The 16,802-nt window shown below is 41.1% G+C and overlaps 1 protein-coding gene and 1 long non-coding RNA gene across 4 annotated transcripts in view; both read left to right on the top strand.

The window, feature by feature from the left end:
- Positions 1-16,802, top strand: part of LOC144768564 (sulfotransferase 1C2-like) — a 789,435-nt gene that overhangs the window by 278,847 nt on the left and 493,786 nt on the right. For all 3 annotated transcript variants that reach the window (XR_013598577.1, XM_078652337.1, XM_078652336.1), the window contains exon 4: positions 15,069-15,197. Coding sequence is in view for 2 of the 3 variants with exons in the window: in XM_078652337.1 (XP_078508463.1) it covers positions 15,069-15,197 (129 nt within the window). In the remaining variant the exon portion in view is untranslated. The remainder of the gene's footprint in view (positions 1-15,068; positions 15,198-16,802) is intronic.
- Positions 12,230-13,144, top strand: LOC144768566 (uncharacterized). The gene is made up of 3 exons (XR_013598579.1): positions 12,230-12,323; positions 12,455-12,560; positions 13,076-13,144. It is a non-coding gene; the product is annotated as an uncharacterized LOC144768566 (long non-coding RNA).

Consider the following 16,802-nt stretch of genomic DNA (forward strand, 5'->3'; position numbering starts at 1 on the left):
AGAAGCAGCAAACGTGGCGATCCGCCAAAGGTTAAAAGAAACAGATATAGCAGACCAACCAGCTGAAATTGCCAGAATTATAGAAAAATCCTATGAGGAACTAGGTAGAGATAGTTTAGGTGGAATACCAGTAAAACCCCAACTGATTGAAAGTCCTGAAAAAATATTTATTAAAAATAATCTAAACAGTCAAAAGAAGAACTGGGATGGAAACAAACAATCCAATCCAAAAGAAAAGAGATTCCAGTCCAGAGGAAGGTCTCCTCGGCGGAGAGAAAGATCTCCGGACCAAGGAACCAAGTCTCCCCAAAGGGAGCCCTCTGTGAAAAAATACAACCTTAGAAATAGGGATAACATAAAGAAACCGGATAGATATCAAGATTTTGATACACGTCCCTCTCAATCTTTTCAGATTTCCTCGCAGAAATCGGAAAGAAGAGGACGATCGGAACCCAAGGAAGGGCACGTCAAGTCCAAAGACAAGGAACCTGCTCATCCAAATAAAAAATTACAGTTTCCAAAGAAGAAGGTAGCCAGTATTAAAGTATTTAACAATGCCGAGAATACTGAGGACACAACTGAAGAACGGAGAGTGGGCTCAGACAATGCTAGACAGCGCAGCAGAAGTGAGCATAGCACGCAAAGTCCTTATGAATCATCTGGAGACAGTGGACACGAATGAATACCTTCAAGTGGAAACTGCAGACACCAGAGTTAGCAAACCTCACAAAATATATGAAATAACATTACGTATAGAGGGGGATAAGACTAGGAAAATAAGGGGACTATTTTGGGATAATCTGTCCAAGGGCTATGACATCCTTCTAGCTGAAAAAGACTGGCCACCAGAGTTTGTCAGGGACTGCCCTCATGGCGAAGAAATAATTATGCCTGCCTTCTCAAATCATATCCCAATTCATAAAAAATACACACTTGCTAGAAAGTGGGCAGTAGCTCAAGCTCCTGCTTTATATAAAAATCATGTAGGATGGGATGAGGACTCTCCTCCTCACAAAATCCAGTTAAAAACACAACCTACTGCACAAAGACAGTACCCAATTAAGCAAGAAGCTAAAAAACAGGTAAAAGAAATCCTAGATCAACTAGAATACCAGGGGGTGATTGAAACTTGCACCTCACAAATGAACAACCCTTTGTTTCCGGTCTCCAAACCAGACAATTCATAGTTTTGGATTACAGACACCTTAACTCATGTTGCAAAACTTTTGCAGTGCAAAACTCGCATAGTGCTGCACTAATGAATAACATAGTGCGCAAAAAATACAAAACAACATTAGACATCTCTAATGGATTCTTTTGTCAAAATATAGCACCAGAGAGCAGATACTTATCCGCGTTCTCAATAAATGGCTCTCAAAAACAATTCTGTCGGTTACCCCAGGGGTTCAAGAACAGCCCTGGATTATTCTCAGCGAGGGTAACAGAGTTACTACAAACATATGATGACGAAGCATTATCTTATGTCGACGACATATACCTAACAGATGATGACTTGGATACTCACTTGAAGAGAGTGAACACCATAATACTTGGGTTCGCAGCAGAGGGTTACAAATTCAACTTTAAAAAATCTAGAATTGCCCATCTAACAGTCCTGTTCTTAGGATATGAATTATCAAGTGAAGGCAAAAGCCTGGCTGACAATTTCCTAGAGAAATGTGCCGTACTCCAAGCACCTAGAACACTAAAAAACCTACAGTCAATTCTAGGCTTCCTAAATTTCGGAAGAACATACATTGCAAATTACGCAGAAAGGGTCAAACCCCTTTATGATCTAATAAAACCAGATTTTAAAAGAACCAATTGGACTCAAAAACACACAGAAATTTTGAGATCTTTACAAACAGATATGTTAATTAAAACAAAATTAGAAACACGTGATAACACACGCAACCTTGTGATTCGAGTCATCCCAGGAAGATGCGGATTCACATACCTGACCTCTAATGAGGGAGAAAAGGTACCAATTGCATTCAAATCACACTTGTACACAGAAGCTGAAAAGAAGTTCAGCATTAAAAAAAACATTTTTCATGCAGTTCAAACCGCAATAGCTAGAGAAAAAGATAAAGCTGATGGTAGACGTATCGCAGTCAGAACAGCAGAATCAGCCTTTGAGGCATTAACAACACCGTGTAATTTACCAACAACAGCATTGAATCCGGAATGGATACAATGGGTGAATTCAATTACAACGGACAGAGTAAAATACTACTTTGATCCAGAATTAAAAGAATTGAAAAATCTAGAATATGAAAGAACATTCCCTCTGCCAATCGACATTCTGCCATTACGACAGTACGCATGTGTAATCTATACAGATGGACATGCTCAACCCTCCGTTTGGGGAGAACAAACATACAACCCCACATGTGAGATTACAAAAGAAGTGTGGCGCGGAGGTAAACTAAGACCTCTATTAACAAAAACACACTCAGTAGAAACTAATTCAGAACAACAGACTGAAATAATAGCATTGAAAATGGCGCTAGATAATGCAGATCGCGAATTCCCGACACTAATAGTGTCCGATTCATATTACTGCGTCAAATCATATAACAACGATTTGCAGAAATGGATTCAAAACGGTTACAAAGATGACACAGGTGCAACAATAAAGCAAAAACTGCTTTGGGAACAAATAGTTCTGTTACAAAAAGAACTACCAAAGACTCACGTGATACATACACTGAGTCATCAGCGTGATGGCGTTCGCGTTGCAGGGAATTCATTGGCTGAGACAGCCACAGCGGTAGCAACTAAATCGGCTCCCGTAGCAAGAAAAAAGCGTACAGTGAAATACATTGACGGTGAAACAGTGCTGGCGGTGAAAACGTCATCAAAAGGCGACTGCTCAGCGCTACCGATCAACTATCCACTCAATTATACATACATAATCAATGCAAACTCCGTCCCTTTTGCTCGAATCCCTGGAGTGGGGGATAGAGTAATTCCAAACATGGACAGGAGAACTTTGTTAATAGCAGACGCACATATGGGCGAGGGTCTCAGACACCTCAAACTAAAAGATTCTCTGGAAGAACTACAATCAGTGTACTGGTGGCCAGGCATGAGCCCGCATCATCACATTTTTGTAAAAAAATGCCCGGGCTGCAACAGAGATCGCAGCGGTGAGAGGAACGGGGTAATACCATGGCGTTTCACTCAATAAAGGCAAAACAATAATCAGTAATTCCAGTGTTAATAATGCGTCCGATTAACAAATAAAGACTAGTTTCCACTTATAAATGTAGACCCCAGCACTCGGCTGACGTCGGGACTGTTATACAAAGATTTGCGAGTCTAAATGGCATATACGCTAGGAGCATGCTACGTTTGACCAATGTTTTCACTTTAGCCCTCAAGCCTGTGGGGAAACATGGCCAAATGAGCATAGCACAGCGGGATTCTTCTCACTTCCTTCCTGAGGGATACGGGATGGTGTAAAGAAAAAACCAAGGCATAAAGCTATCTATAACGGAAAGGATATTAGGTTCGGGAGCTGGGTGGGTCAAACATCTAATAAGTGTCCAACGTAGTCTAAACAACCTGCCAAGAAATTCTCTGAAGGGATTCAGTCCGTACGAATTATTGTTTGGAACTAGGATATTGGTCTTAGATCTTGACAGTCAGACTTCAGTGGTGAAGGAAAAAAGCTTTGATATCAAAGATCGTTTGGCTATTTTGCAGGACTTAAACGAAACAAGAAAAGACCTGAGCAACATAAAGTTGAAACAGCAGCCAACAACCACTGAAGAACCACCACCTGTCCCAGCAAGACCTGTCTGGATTCCAAAAGTCGGGGATCTAGTCAGAGAAAAGATCGCAGTAAAGAAGGAATTTGGGCCTTCTTACAGAAAAGCAGTTCCTGTCTTGTCTATCAACGGGACAAGATCAGTTGTACTACCGCAGCTTGCTGGTAAAAAGGAGAACCGAGTTGTATCCATCGACCTGGTAAAACCACAATCATGTGGCCGATAACAAACAGTAGGCCAAGTGGACTCCCGATAAGTAGCAGAACACCAAGGTTTGCTACCAATACAGAGGTCCTAACTAAGAGGCTAATCACATGCGAAACGCCTACAGAACAACAACAAGGACTGTGCAACAATGCAATGGAACTTAAACCTCTGAAAACCCAAATAAAAACATTTAGTACAGACACACCAACCTACAATGAAATAACAAACGAATATGCAAGAAACAGTAATCCTGAAGCAATTGGAACAATTGACAGAACTGCATCCGGCTACTTCATAAACTTCGATGATTCCTCTGAAGACCTCATTGAATCAAAAACACAGCCATCAACAAAAACCTTTAAAGATAAAGCTAAAGAACTTTTGAAACAACTTAAAGAAACCTATCTGATTTCTCCATGGATTGAATTTTGGGTGGCCTTTGGTGCATTTATCCTCATGCTTTGGCTCATCATGGTACTATGCTTGGGACGCTTCATTGAGGGAAAATATGCTAAAATGGACACAGCAAGTCAGAAAATCAACTTGATCCTCAAGCCACACACATCTTCACACGTCGAGAAAAGAGAACTTTCTTCAGTCAACTTCACAGCCAATCCTATGCCGGGTGGGGTAGCATGGGAGAATACTGACTACGAAATTTATGGTCCGGTTGAGATCCTGAAATATCCACACCAAATCAAGATCTTGTTGAGTGACTTTGTAAAACCAAGCTCATTTGCTGATCATTGGGACTTTGAAAGCGTTAATAATATGATGTCTGACTTAGTGATGTCTGCTAAATTTACCAAACATGATTATTTGCAGGGTTCGACTAATTATGATAGTATGTACTGTTACAACCACTATGGTAACCATTTTCTACATAAATCGGCACAACCTAGAAATGTTTTAAATTATAATCAATGGGAACATTGGGCAACGCCTCCAAAAGGAAGCTCAAGAACCTTTTATAACAAATATTCATACTTTTCAGGGTTCAACACAAGTAATGCTGAAACATTTTATTTCAAATTGTCAAATAAGACAGGGACAAAGAACATGCTAACAAACACGAAATTGATATATTCAGACTCATTTTTTAAACAAATGTATACTTTTGGTTTTGATTATTGGGACAAAAATGTTGAAGTAAAAAGTGTTTGGGGTACAAAAGAATGGCAAGTACAAGGTATAAAATCATTGTTTAGAGCCTGCATGATCCCAGAACAAATTATATTTTTGAATGACACTGTTCAACAAACTACCTGTCTTGGCCTAGCCAAAATCAAAGACTTAAATAAACCGTCTATTCCAAAGCCAACTATGAACAGCAATAGCTCTACAGATGAAGAGATAGACGTAAACTATGTATTAAACCAAAACAGAACACATCCTGATTGGAAACAATGGTTAATCTGGCCCACAGATACTAATAACTGTCAAGACAGATTCCTGAACAAAACACAGGGGTTCACATTGACCAGGCCAGACCCTAGATATTCCCAAAGACAACACCCAGGGATAATCACCACCTACAGTGTGGGCAAACTCTGCCTTCAATGGCTACAAACTTCCACACTGGCAGATATTAAGCAACACCTAACTTTACTTACTGATGGTGCTGACTTGCGTGATTTCATTATGGGACCGCGCAAACAGCGTCAAAAACGTTTCATAGCAGCCTCTGTATATGCAGCTTACAACGAGGCCTGGAAGGTGACTCAAATTGAGACAGCAGAAAGTATACGGGAAATTGACCGTATTAATTTGGAAAAATCACTTTCTGTAGTGGACAATGGGTTAATGACTCTGTCCTCCAGAATTTTTTCTCTGGACAGCATTGTGTCTTCAGCAATCGACATAATATCGCAAGACTTACTGTTGTTACAACACGGTCAGTCTCAATTGCGTTCTATTGTACAGCTTGGCTGGACGTTACAAAATCTGCGTTCAGGCTATGTGCCTTGGCGTTTAATCAACACAACGTCACTATTCAATATCTTTAACCTTACTGATAAACAAATCAGTATGGCACAGAAGGGTGCTGATTATACAATCCTGAGCATTGAGAAACTCGAGAGATTACCAGTGACAATGTCAGAACGACCTGTCAGTGAATGGATAATACATGGGATAATTAATATTCCAATATCAACCTTCAGGTTTCAATACTGCCAAAAATATATACAGGCTGGCATGTACGAAAAATTGGGAAAAGGGTACATTAAGTCAACTTGGAACTTGCCCTATTCACATGCATGTGTCAGTAATAAAGGACAGAAAGTGTTTCTTAGTGGCAATAATTGTGCGATGTCACTAAGCGGTACACTTCTGTGTAATGGAATTAGTTTGCATGGAGCCTGTGAAGGGAACTCAAATAACCTTTCATGTCACCAGCTAGGCGCACCTGCAACAGAGATAGAACCATTCTTTAAAAGACTCTATAATGGGAGTTACATTCTAATTGTGGATCGCAGATGTTGTAGTCTTCTACCCGGGATTCCTTATCTCATAACTACGACTGCGAAGGTCATGTGCTGTGGACACTCATTGTTCCCCAGCTCCTTTCCAGACAGGGAGGCAAGGGCATGGCCTAACTTGAAAATTACTTCTATACGAATAGATACTTTAAGCAGAATGAAAACAGTGCTTCTTCAGACGCCGACCAGACTCACGTCATCAAAAGAAACGTATGATCTCCTGGTCGCAAGGACGACTGCAGAGATTCACTCGTTATCAACTAATTCCCCCATACATTTCGCAGAAATCCTGAATGAAATTTAAATATTTCTGATACCAGTGGAGTCTCAAAAGTATTTAAGACAGTATTTTCGATGGCATTAACACCATTCAAAGCCATACTGGGTATTTTTCCAGATTTCGTCCATTCGATTTTTGGCGGACTTCCCCTCATTTTGGGACTGATTGCAGGAATCCTATTCTTGGTCCTTATATTTCGTTATGGCAAACCATGTCACAGACAAAACACCTGCGACAAGGGAAGAAACAATCCGAGCCATTGGATACCGGGACCGGATATCAAAAATCCTGGGACTATCCCGGCTTAGAGACCTGAACATGACTTGGTTTCTTTCATTTCGACCAATGTGGCATCGATGTGTTTTACCTGTATTAAGGTGCTTGCTGTGCAGAGAAGAATGCGTGTTGGACACCTGTCTGACGCTACAATCGGATGCGCCTATGGATGCAGAAGCATTGTTGGGTCCGGTAACGGCCCATGCATTGTGCTGCCCTCAACGGCTGCCAATCCTGATGACGGCATTCGTGGAGACTTCACCACTACGATTAAGGGGTAGTGAAGTTCAAGATGAAAGCAGCATCGATCAGGTACGACCTTCTGTCAGCAATACTAATCAAAACGTCAATGGAGACAATCATGCACACGAATGCATGGTTACACCTTTTTCCGAGTTAGTGGAACTTTCACAGGAAGCTGTTGACAACTTTTTCGAAAGTCTCAATGATATGATGTTCTCACCTGAGCAGAAATAACGACTTTTGAGCAAGCTAGCACACGGCGTTCCCAACACCCTGAATTTGGCCTTCAACTTTAATAATAAAGTAACATGAACAATTTTCCCTCCAGTTCGCGGACAGCAATTTTTTCAGCAGCCCCAAAATATTTTTACGATTTTTCGGGACACTTATCTTCTGCTTAAAGTAAGAACTATTCTTAGAGAACAAAAATTTCTACTTTTAGAAACTTTATAGACATTAGCTGCCCGCTGGTATGTTCATAATTATTTTTATTCTGTGATGAAATGGTCTCGAACTTTTTCTTCTGTATTAAGAGCCATTTCATGTGTAATTCTCATATTCAAATTAGTAATAATGTATACATATGCGTGATTAATTTAGCATTATTCTACAGCTTGAGTGCATATAGTACATGTGACTATTTTTTTTCCGTATATTACATAATTTCGAAATGCATTATATGTATTTTGGGGTGGTAAGGTATACACGATACTCTACAGTATGTTTTACTATGCCTAGATTCGTAAACATGGCCATAGTTAGCGTGGAGTGGGTGTGATGTATTCCTATAGGTTCTGTATCGATCCCCCTATTCCTGACCCTGTTCTGGTTAACAAGTTAACTAGCAGCCATCCCATGATGCAGAAACCGTTATCTGATTAAGCCACACCACGGCACAGGAACGTGTTATCTGATTAGGTCATAACGCTTGCCATCTAATTAGACAAGCAATATTCCTCCAGCCCCTGATAAGGCAAACGGAGTTCTCAAAACAAATCAAACCTATGACAACCTGGGAAAAACCCTGCGGCCATTGTTTTGATTTCACCGAGAACTTCAGCAAAAGAATGTGCTAACGACCAGTTCGTATGACATCCTTATTGACGTATCTATGTCCATCCTTACGTCAATCTCGGCACCTTACAGGTATAAATATTACCGGTATTGCCTTAAGCAAACACACGCGGTGGTGACGAGATCGGAGCAGCCAGACTTGCCGAAGCCCAGAGCAGAGCAGACCCCGCTGGCGCAGCCCCGCCTTCCTGACGCGCTGAGAACGAGACGCTGCTTTCTCCTGCCGAGAAATCCAGCTCCGGCGCTTCCGGGCAGCCCTTGCAGGCAGCCTGGAATATCGAGACCAAAGACGAGAGATACCATCCCTCATTCATCCTAAAATTCCAGGTACAGAACTGAATAACCCCTTGCAGAGAAATCTTGAGTCAGTCATTTGGCAAAACAAACTTAACTTAAACTGCTACTTTCTATTCCCGCCCACGTATAGGCTTAGGTCAGGTACACCGGGGTAGGCGTAGTTAGAAGCACCAGTTGAGTACGATTAGTCAAATGTAAATGTGTATGTATCTATTTTATCCATTATAAACCACCTTATGGCTTAGAAACCATATAAATGTTTTTACAGTATTATTTTATACTTCTGCTTTTATTGTATGCACTTTACTTAACCATAAGTATTGCGATAATATCGATCCATTTCTCTTGTACGAGAAAAGAGACTGATCAATAAATACCATCTTTTATTGAACACGCCCGTCTCTTCCTTTTCTCTACAATCTGGTGAGACTAAGAATGCACGTACTGACTGAGTAAAATAAGTTGTCTTTTGTTTTCACACGACTCTAGAGATACACTCTTGATTAGGGGAGAGCAAAATTGTCATGTTCTATGGTTGTCAGAAACTAAATCCCTTCTTGTCTATCCAGGGAGGTTCAACTCCTCCTTGCCTATTCGAGAAAGTTTCTAGTGAACTCTGAGCTAGCTGGCAAACCCAAAACTTTAAGTCTAATATCGACAATAGAAGACCTAGTTAACGTCTGGTCTAGGCCTATACTATTGAAGGTATTATTCCAATGCGCAGAGCCTATTGGGATAATAGGAACTACACTACAATAAGAGGGGGCCCCCTGGGAACGATTTAGGGCAGACGTCAGGGGAAAATAACACTACTGCAAAAGAAAGAGTCCACCCAAACGAATCAAAAATTGGCCCACAAGGAGTCCACTGATTTAAATGCACAACATAGAGCTCACCAAGAGGCGACGAACAGGCCACAGGGTAGATAAAACTTAAAGTGTTAAATGTACAAAATCTTTATTTTCTTTTTTCATATTTTCTTTGCACACATTGAATACAGGGTAATTGATAACAAAATACATAAGTTCATCGATTCATAAAACATAGATCAATAAATACATATAATATAACGACCCCACATCAACCTCTCATCATACATCTTCCATCTTCTCATCCAGTCACACACAAACATCCACTTCAACATCAGACACTATATACAAATTCCTCAACGTAATCCCCAGAGTGACACATGAATAGGATCCTGCGGAGTCTTCTTAGCAAGATGCCAGAGAGTCCGGATCGATGTGGCAGGACCCCAAAAGTCGTTACGCCAACGCGCGTTTCGGTGCAGGGCCCAGATCTACGGGGGCACCTTCATCTGGGCTCTCACGCTGAGGGAATGGGGAAGACACAGCACATATATAATACACCCGTGGCCAATCTGTTGTGAACAAAAACTAATTTTAGAATCAACAACCTCATGGAGTGTTAAATCATTTTCAATTTTACAGGTAATATATAATAGGTACATGTTTAAAACCTAGTACTTTTCATGGAGTTCAAAAAATCAAGCGTATTTTGTGCAAATGTCATTAAATTAGATAAACATGTACAGTTCCAAGTTTAAGAACTTTATATACAATCTCTTGTCTCGCCCCATAGTTGGTGGGATATTTCAACAGGGACAGCATGTTCCTTGAGCGAGATCGCACTAATTCTGGTTGCCTAGTATGTATCACCAAACACTCGGCGATGAACAACAATCTCGGACAAGTGGTCAGCTCCCTATGGCACATCCTCAATGCAAATGACTCTGAAAATCAGATACCACAACCTATCTTCGCCTTTTGGCGCAATAAAAATCTGCGCAATCATCTGGTGAGTGGGACTGTGGACACAACGAGGGCACCCAAACAAATTGGAGTATTTTGGCCTTCCCCCTGTGGTTGGCAACCACTGTTGTGGGAATTGCCATGCATGCCCGCAAGCCCTTGTTGGTAGTACTGTACAGATTGGCAATCGGACCATTAAACTGAACAGCATGAGCAATTGCCGGACTTCAAATATTATTTATGTTATCGTATGCCCCTGTGGGCTCCCCTATGTGGGAGAGACTGGACGTGAGTGCAGAACCAGGATTGGTGAGCACAAATCCAATATTCGAAATCTTAAGAGTGGGGCTCCACTCGTAGCCCACTGGAACAATGCTAACCACTGTGATTCTGACCTGAAATGGTCGGTACTGGAAAAAATTCGCAGCATTCCAGGGAAAGATGTCACTGCTATAAGGAAGAAGAGGGAAGTTTTCTGGATCTTTCTCCTGGATGCTGCGAAAACCGGCCTGAAGGACTGTTGTCCCTGGGAAAACGCTATTCTGTGAATCTGTTTTTGATTTTATATTGCATATATAGAATCGTTGGAGGGACCTTTCTGTGAGATTTGTACTGATATGGTTCCCTCTCTATGGTAGATGAACCCTTTGGATCAGGATGTACCGTATCTACTCCCTATGTTGTTTTTTACATAATTTGTTTATTATTCTTGTTCAATTCTTTTTATTCTTATTTTGTACTCCCTTTTGGTGTTGGGAAATGAAGCCCGCTTTATACCAGCGTACGGGCTTGAGCGTTACGTGATTCTCCTAAACCGCTGCCTATTACTAAAATATCGGCGTAGAGGGTGTTGTCCCAATTCAGTATTAGGATGATGATACCATCTCTTCTTTCCTGAGATTTATTTCGCCCACGAACCGATGAGCATTTTATGCTCGTGGTTGAGCGAGCGGCTTGATTCGCCCCGGGTTTTACCGCGAGCCCTCAGGAGCCGAGGAAGGGTTCACCAGGTGTTCTCACTGGTGTGTGAGAGGCGGGTCCTTAGCTTACTTAAACGGCAGAATGCGTGCATCAAGGTTGTTTGAAACCCGCTGACCTCCTGTGAGGGCTCGATTCGAGAGGAGATTCATACCTTTACCATTCTACGCTAGGTAAGGAGGATACTCTGACAGGGGGTGTGGAGCACATATTCTGGGGTCGTATTTCTCCCTGTTACCAATTGACTTATCTGGTAGTTGCCCTCATGCTATGCAGTGACGGCCCCCCTTGTTTGGAAACTGGAGACCTTTTGCCATTAGAAGGTAGTGCTGAGTAAGGAGCCTTCTATCGATTAAATCTATTTTTAATCGGTCCTTATGCTATGCAGCGACGGAGAACGTTAGAGAGAAACATTTAATCACGTAGCGTATAATGAGGAAATATTATCTGGTTCTATAGCTCTTATCGTTTTTTCTGCCTTTTCAATCTTTCGCAGAACCCGTAGGATCTGCAGCTGTGTGCTGAATATCAAGCAGACTCCCTCGATCGAGTACCTGAAATTGTGACCACTCCCCGTGTTTTTAACCTTACGGTATGTTAAACGGGTATATCCATCTAATCTCTTCCCCCGAAGAGTTATCTCTTTAAACTACTGTGAGTCATGTTGTTCCTGACTTACCAAACTGGTATAGAAGAATAAAGAATTATATATAAAAATAATAGAAGAATTGGGTTATCTCACGGCCTGTGAAAATAAGCCCTGTCATTTGCTACCGTCTAGAACGGTTTAATCACCCAACAACTGGGGGGCAACAATGTATGATTCACCTATGTATATTTTATTTAGACAAATCGGTGCCTTGCCGCCTGATGCAGGAAGTTGTGATTCTCGTGAGATAAATGAAGGATACATCGGGGAGAAATATTTATGAAGTAGCGGGTAAGTTCGTTATGTGAGATCCTTTACGGCCTGCTGTCTGTAACAGCAGAGCCATCTTTTGGCTGATTTGTATATTCTTTCGCCATATGAACCTAGTTGAAACTGTTCTATTTTTGTTGAATTTAAAACAGATTCGAATTGAATTAGTGCGTTTCCTACGCCATCTCTGTTTGGCAAAGAGACTTTGAACCTTGATAAACTAGGCACCATACTGGGACTCTGGAACCAGCGGCAGAGGTAAAAGGACTGTATTTGATGTTGAGTGAACTGTGCGTCCGTTAGAGGGATGGATTTAACTCTTTTTAGAGAAATGGAAATTCTGTATCTTGCAACGAAACCTAAAAGGGCCTCTCATGGGGATTGCCACTTGACCATTCGAAGATTTATTAAGAGTAGGGTGTTTTGATGAACCGTTGTGAATGTTATGTTTGGGTAATTCTTGTATCCAGGGATTCCTATGTGTGCCTTGTTTGCGTCTCTATTTCCAGTATATTATCAAAATATTTTCCTAGCAACAGTGGAGCTCACCAACTATGGGGCGAGACAAGAGGTTGTATATAAAGTTCTTAAACTTGGAACTGTACATGTTTATCTAATTTAATGACATTTGCACAAAATACGCTTGATTATTTGAACTCCATGAAAAGTACTAGGTTTTAAACATGTACCTATTATATATTACCTGTAAAATTGGAAATAATTTAACACTCCATGAGGTTGTTGATTCTAAAATTAGTTTTTGTTCACAACAGATTGGCCACGGGTGTATTATATATGTGCTGTGTCTTCCCCACTCCCTCAGCGTGAGAGCCCTGATGAAGGTGCGTCCGTAGATCTGGGCCCTGCACCGAAACGCGCGTTGGCGTAACGACTTTTGGGGTCCTGCCACAATGATCCGGACTCTCTGGCATCTTGCTAAGAAGACTCCGCAGGATCCTATTCATGTGTCACTCTGGGGATTACGTTGAGGAATTTGTATATAGTGTCTGATGTTGAAGTGGATGTTTGTGTGTGACTGGATGAGAAGATGGAAGATGTATGATGAGAGGTTGATGTGGGGTCGTTATATTATATGTATTTATTGATCTATGTTTCATGAATCGATGAACTTATGTATTTTGTTATCAATTACCCTGTATTCAATGTGTGCAAAGAAAATATGAAAAAAGAAAATAAAGATTTTGTACATTTAACACTTTAAGTTTTATCTACCCTGTGGCCTGTTCGTCGCCTCTTGGTGATCTCTATGTTGTGCATTTAAATCAGTGGACTCTTTGTGGGCCAATTTTTGATTCGTTTGGGTGGACTATTTCTTTTGCAGTAGTGCTATGTCTAGAAAAGACCTAACTGGCAGGATATTAGTGCTGAATGTCTTAAATGAGGAGGTTGGCATTGTCTTCAAGTTGACTGTGAGCATGCTGGAGCTCTCGAGTCGATCAATCAACTTCATTTTGGTTAAATGAACCATAGAAGTATACCGTGCAAGACAATATACATACTTTAAAATATAATAAATACAAATCTCAGCTCATGACAATATAAATATGTATAACAATTATACTACATAAGTTGACAAAAAGCTACCACAGTGCTCAGACAAAAGCCAAAGGAACAAAAACCTCCAAAAAAGACCTTAGGATGTAGGACTCACATAATCATGTGACATGGTGGACTCCTAATGAGCCCACCATTAGGGGTCTGCTATGTCACCCCGATTAAGTGAGTTAAATATCAAATATATTAAAAAACATCAATACATAGATAAAAGGCATAGCAATCAATATACAAAAATCCATTGAATATCCATTTAAAATTCATAAAACATCCCATAAAACAGTAGCTTCTGCTTCTCACACTGCAAGAAAGCAGAAGGGTTTGGTTGGGAGTGGGCAGGCCTGCCTTGGGGCCGGGGAGGAGTGGCTAGCCCAATGCTGTGGGCCCTGACTGTAACCAGTCATGCGCACTCTCCATTTTCTCTATATAGGCTGCATGCAGCCTACATGGAAAAATGGACTCCCCATAGACGCGTGTGCGGTTGGCGTCCCATTAAATCACAATGCTGCCATTGGCTTAAGGGAGGGGAGGGAAGCTGCCTGCTTCTTGTTGCAGAGGATGATGCAGGACCGACGATGTAGGACCAGGCCAGAAAAAGTATGTTTTTTTCATTTTTATTAAACCTTCCCCTCCATGTGACCCCCACCCTCGAGTCAGGCCAGCTGCGACTGGTTCAATATATATAGGAGCAGAAAAGCAGATCTTAATAGTGGGCAAATGAGCAGGTAAATGAAAGCCGCTCTGCAATCTTATAGTGACTTGTGGTTATCAGCAACTTGCATTTATTGATTTTAGAGTGGATTCCTGGTTCGAAACGTAGTCCAGAAAAGAACCTGTATTTCAACAGGCAGAAACAAGGATGCTTGGTTTATCACTTATTTCATGGTCACTTGAAATTGGCAAATGCTTCCACTTGTGCACTGAGATTTTATGTTATGGCTGATAGGAGGCAAACCACTCGAAATTCCTGATTGATCCATTCAAATGATTCACGGTGAAATGCTGCATCATTAGGTTGCTTGTAAAGTCGGAAGGCTCCGTCCTAGTCTCCTTCAGTCCAACAGTATGAATCAATGGTTAAATAACCCCACACAAGAACCCTGTCTGTACCTACAATTTCCCCAAAATGCAGGCTGTTATTTATACAGACCCCCTGACAGTGCAGTAATGCTTTATGTCCCTTCCCAACAGGCACCACCTGGGTACAAGAGATTGTTGACATGATACAGCAGAATGGAGACGTGGACAAGTGTCGACGGGCCCCTTGCTATGCGAGAGTCCCCTTCATAGACCTCAATCCTCCAAAGCCGTTTCCATCTGGTAAGTTGCAATGTGAATTTGTTCCGAGTGATTGGCTCACTCAGGGGCAGATAAAATCTCTGGAACCATTTTGAAAAAAATGATGATATTCAGCAAAGTATTTTTGAGGAGACAGAATTTGATTTACAATTTCAACCAATATGATATTCTTAATAATATTTTTGTGGCTGTCAATGTTTTCTGTTCTTGTCCAAGCAAGACAAGGTGAGTTATTCAACTTTGTGTGTATATAGCTAAAAACAATCCTATCAAACAAAAGGGAAGGGTAATTGCAAAAGAAAACCTGCAAATTAATTCCAATATAAAAATGCTAATCTTTTTAATAAGTTTTCATGTTAAAAACAAACATTGTATACATCAAAATTACATACAATTGACATACAAAAACAAATTATACAGAATTAATACAATATAATCATGTAATGTAAAAAGGCAAAAAAGTGGCAATCAATACCCTCGACGTGCGTTTCGGCGTTCTGAAAAAAACGCCTTCCTCAGGAGCCACAAATATATTCTTAAAATTTCATCACACTGGCTAGAATCAACTTCTAGTTTCTCAATAGTTCATAGTTCAGTGTTGTAAAGGATATGACATTAAATCACCAAAGGATCAAGTTATTAGTTCTAGTTGGTGCTTGATGGTTCTAATCGTCGCATCGAAGGACCACATGACCGCGTTTCTAGATCTGGATATGGTTTCGTTTTGTGAGATGTCATTTAGTATCTCTAAAGATCTTAAAGAAGCAATTTCCTTATTGCGATAATGAAAAAGCTCAATGCCAGCCTCCTACGTCCTGTCTGGGCTTGTATCGTCTGGTTAGATTCTATGGTTACCCTATGAATAAACACAGAAAATCCGTTGCAATGTGGGGCTCAAATGAGACCACTACGTTCCCCTTATTTATTTGCCTCACGTCTGATCTATGTAGCAATGATTTATTGCGATCAGATCAGATAGCCGAACCGAAAATGAACGTGTCCGTGAGCTTTAGTTACTTCAAAGTCCGGAAGTTATTATACCGGTCCTTTCCCTCGCTCCGCGTGATTCGTCAGAGACTCTATAAGAAGGAAACACGGCGCTGCAGAAGATGGCTGCCGGCGTTTCGTGGCCGTTAAGAAAAGTATCCATAGAGTTATTCAACTTCACCAGTTACATCTCGCCAGTCTGGGGTGAATAGCGACCTGAGCAGAAGTATTTGTCAAACTTCACATTCTCTATTGTGTTCTGCGAGCTTAATCATTTAGTACCTTGTGGTGCAGGGAATACGGGGGATTCTGGGGATAATAGAGGTGGTAACGGGGGCCTACTGCTGCAGTGGTCATGGAGCACACAACACTTGTTGTGAATCTATCTAGGACCCTAATCAAGATATCCCCGATTCATGCCCTTATATGGTTATGACAAAACATATCCTTATAAAGGCATAGGAATCATGTCCATATCTAGTCATAGAACATGCAGTCCAAATACGGCATGGCTACTCCCATAGACTCCTAGAAAGTACAACGCGTTCTTTAAACAAACCAAGCCTCCAACAGCCCGGGAATTCCCCCTGCTTTTGTTTTGATTTGCACAAGAACTCCTGGAGTCCAGAAAGAACTGTT

Source organism: Lissotriton helveticus, chromosome 7 (genome assembly GCF_964261635.1).
Source record: "Lissotriton helveticus chromosome 7, aLisHel1.1, whole genome shotgun sequence".
Taxonomy (NCBI): domain Eukaryota; kingdom Metazoa; phylum Chordata; class Amphibia; order Caudata; family Salamandridae; genus Lissotriton; species Lissotriton helveticus.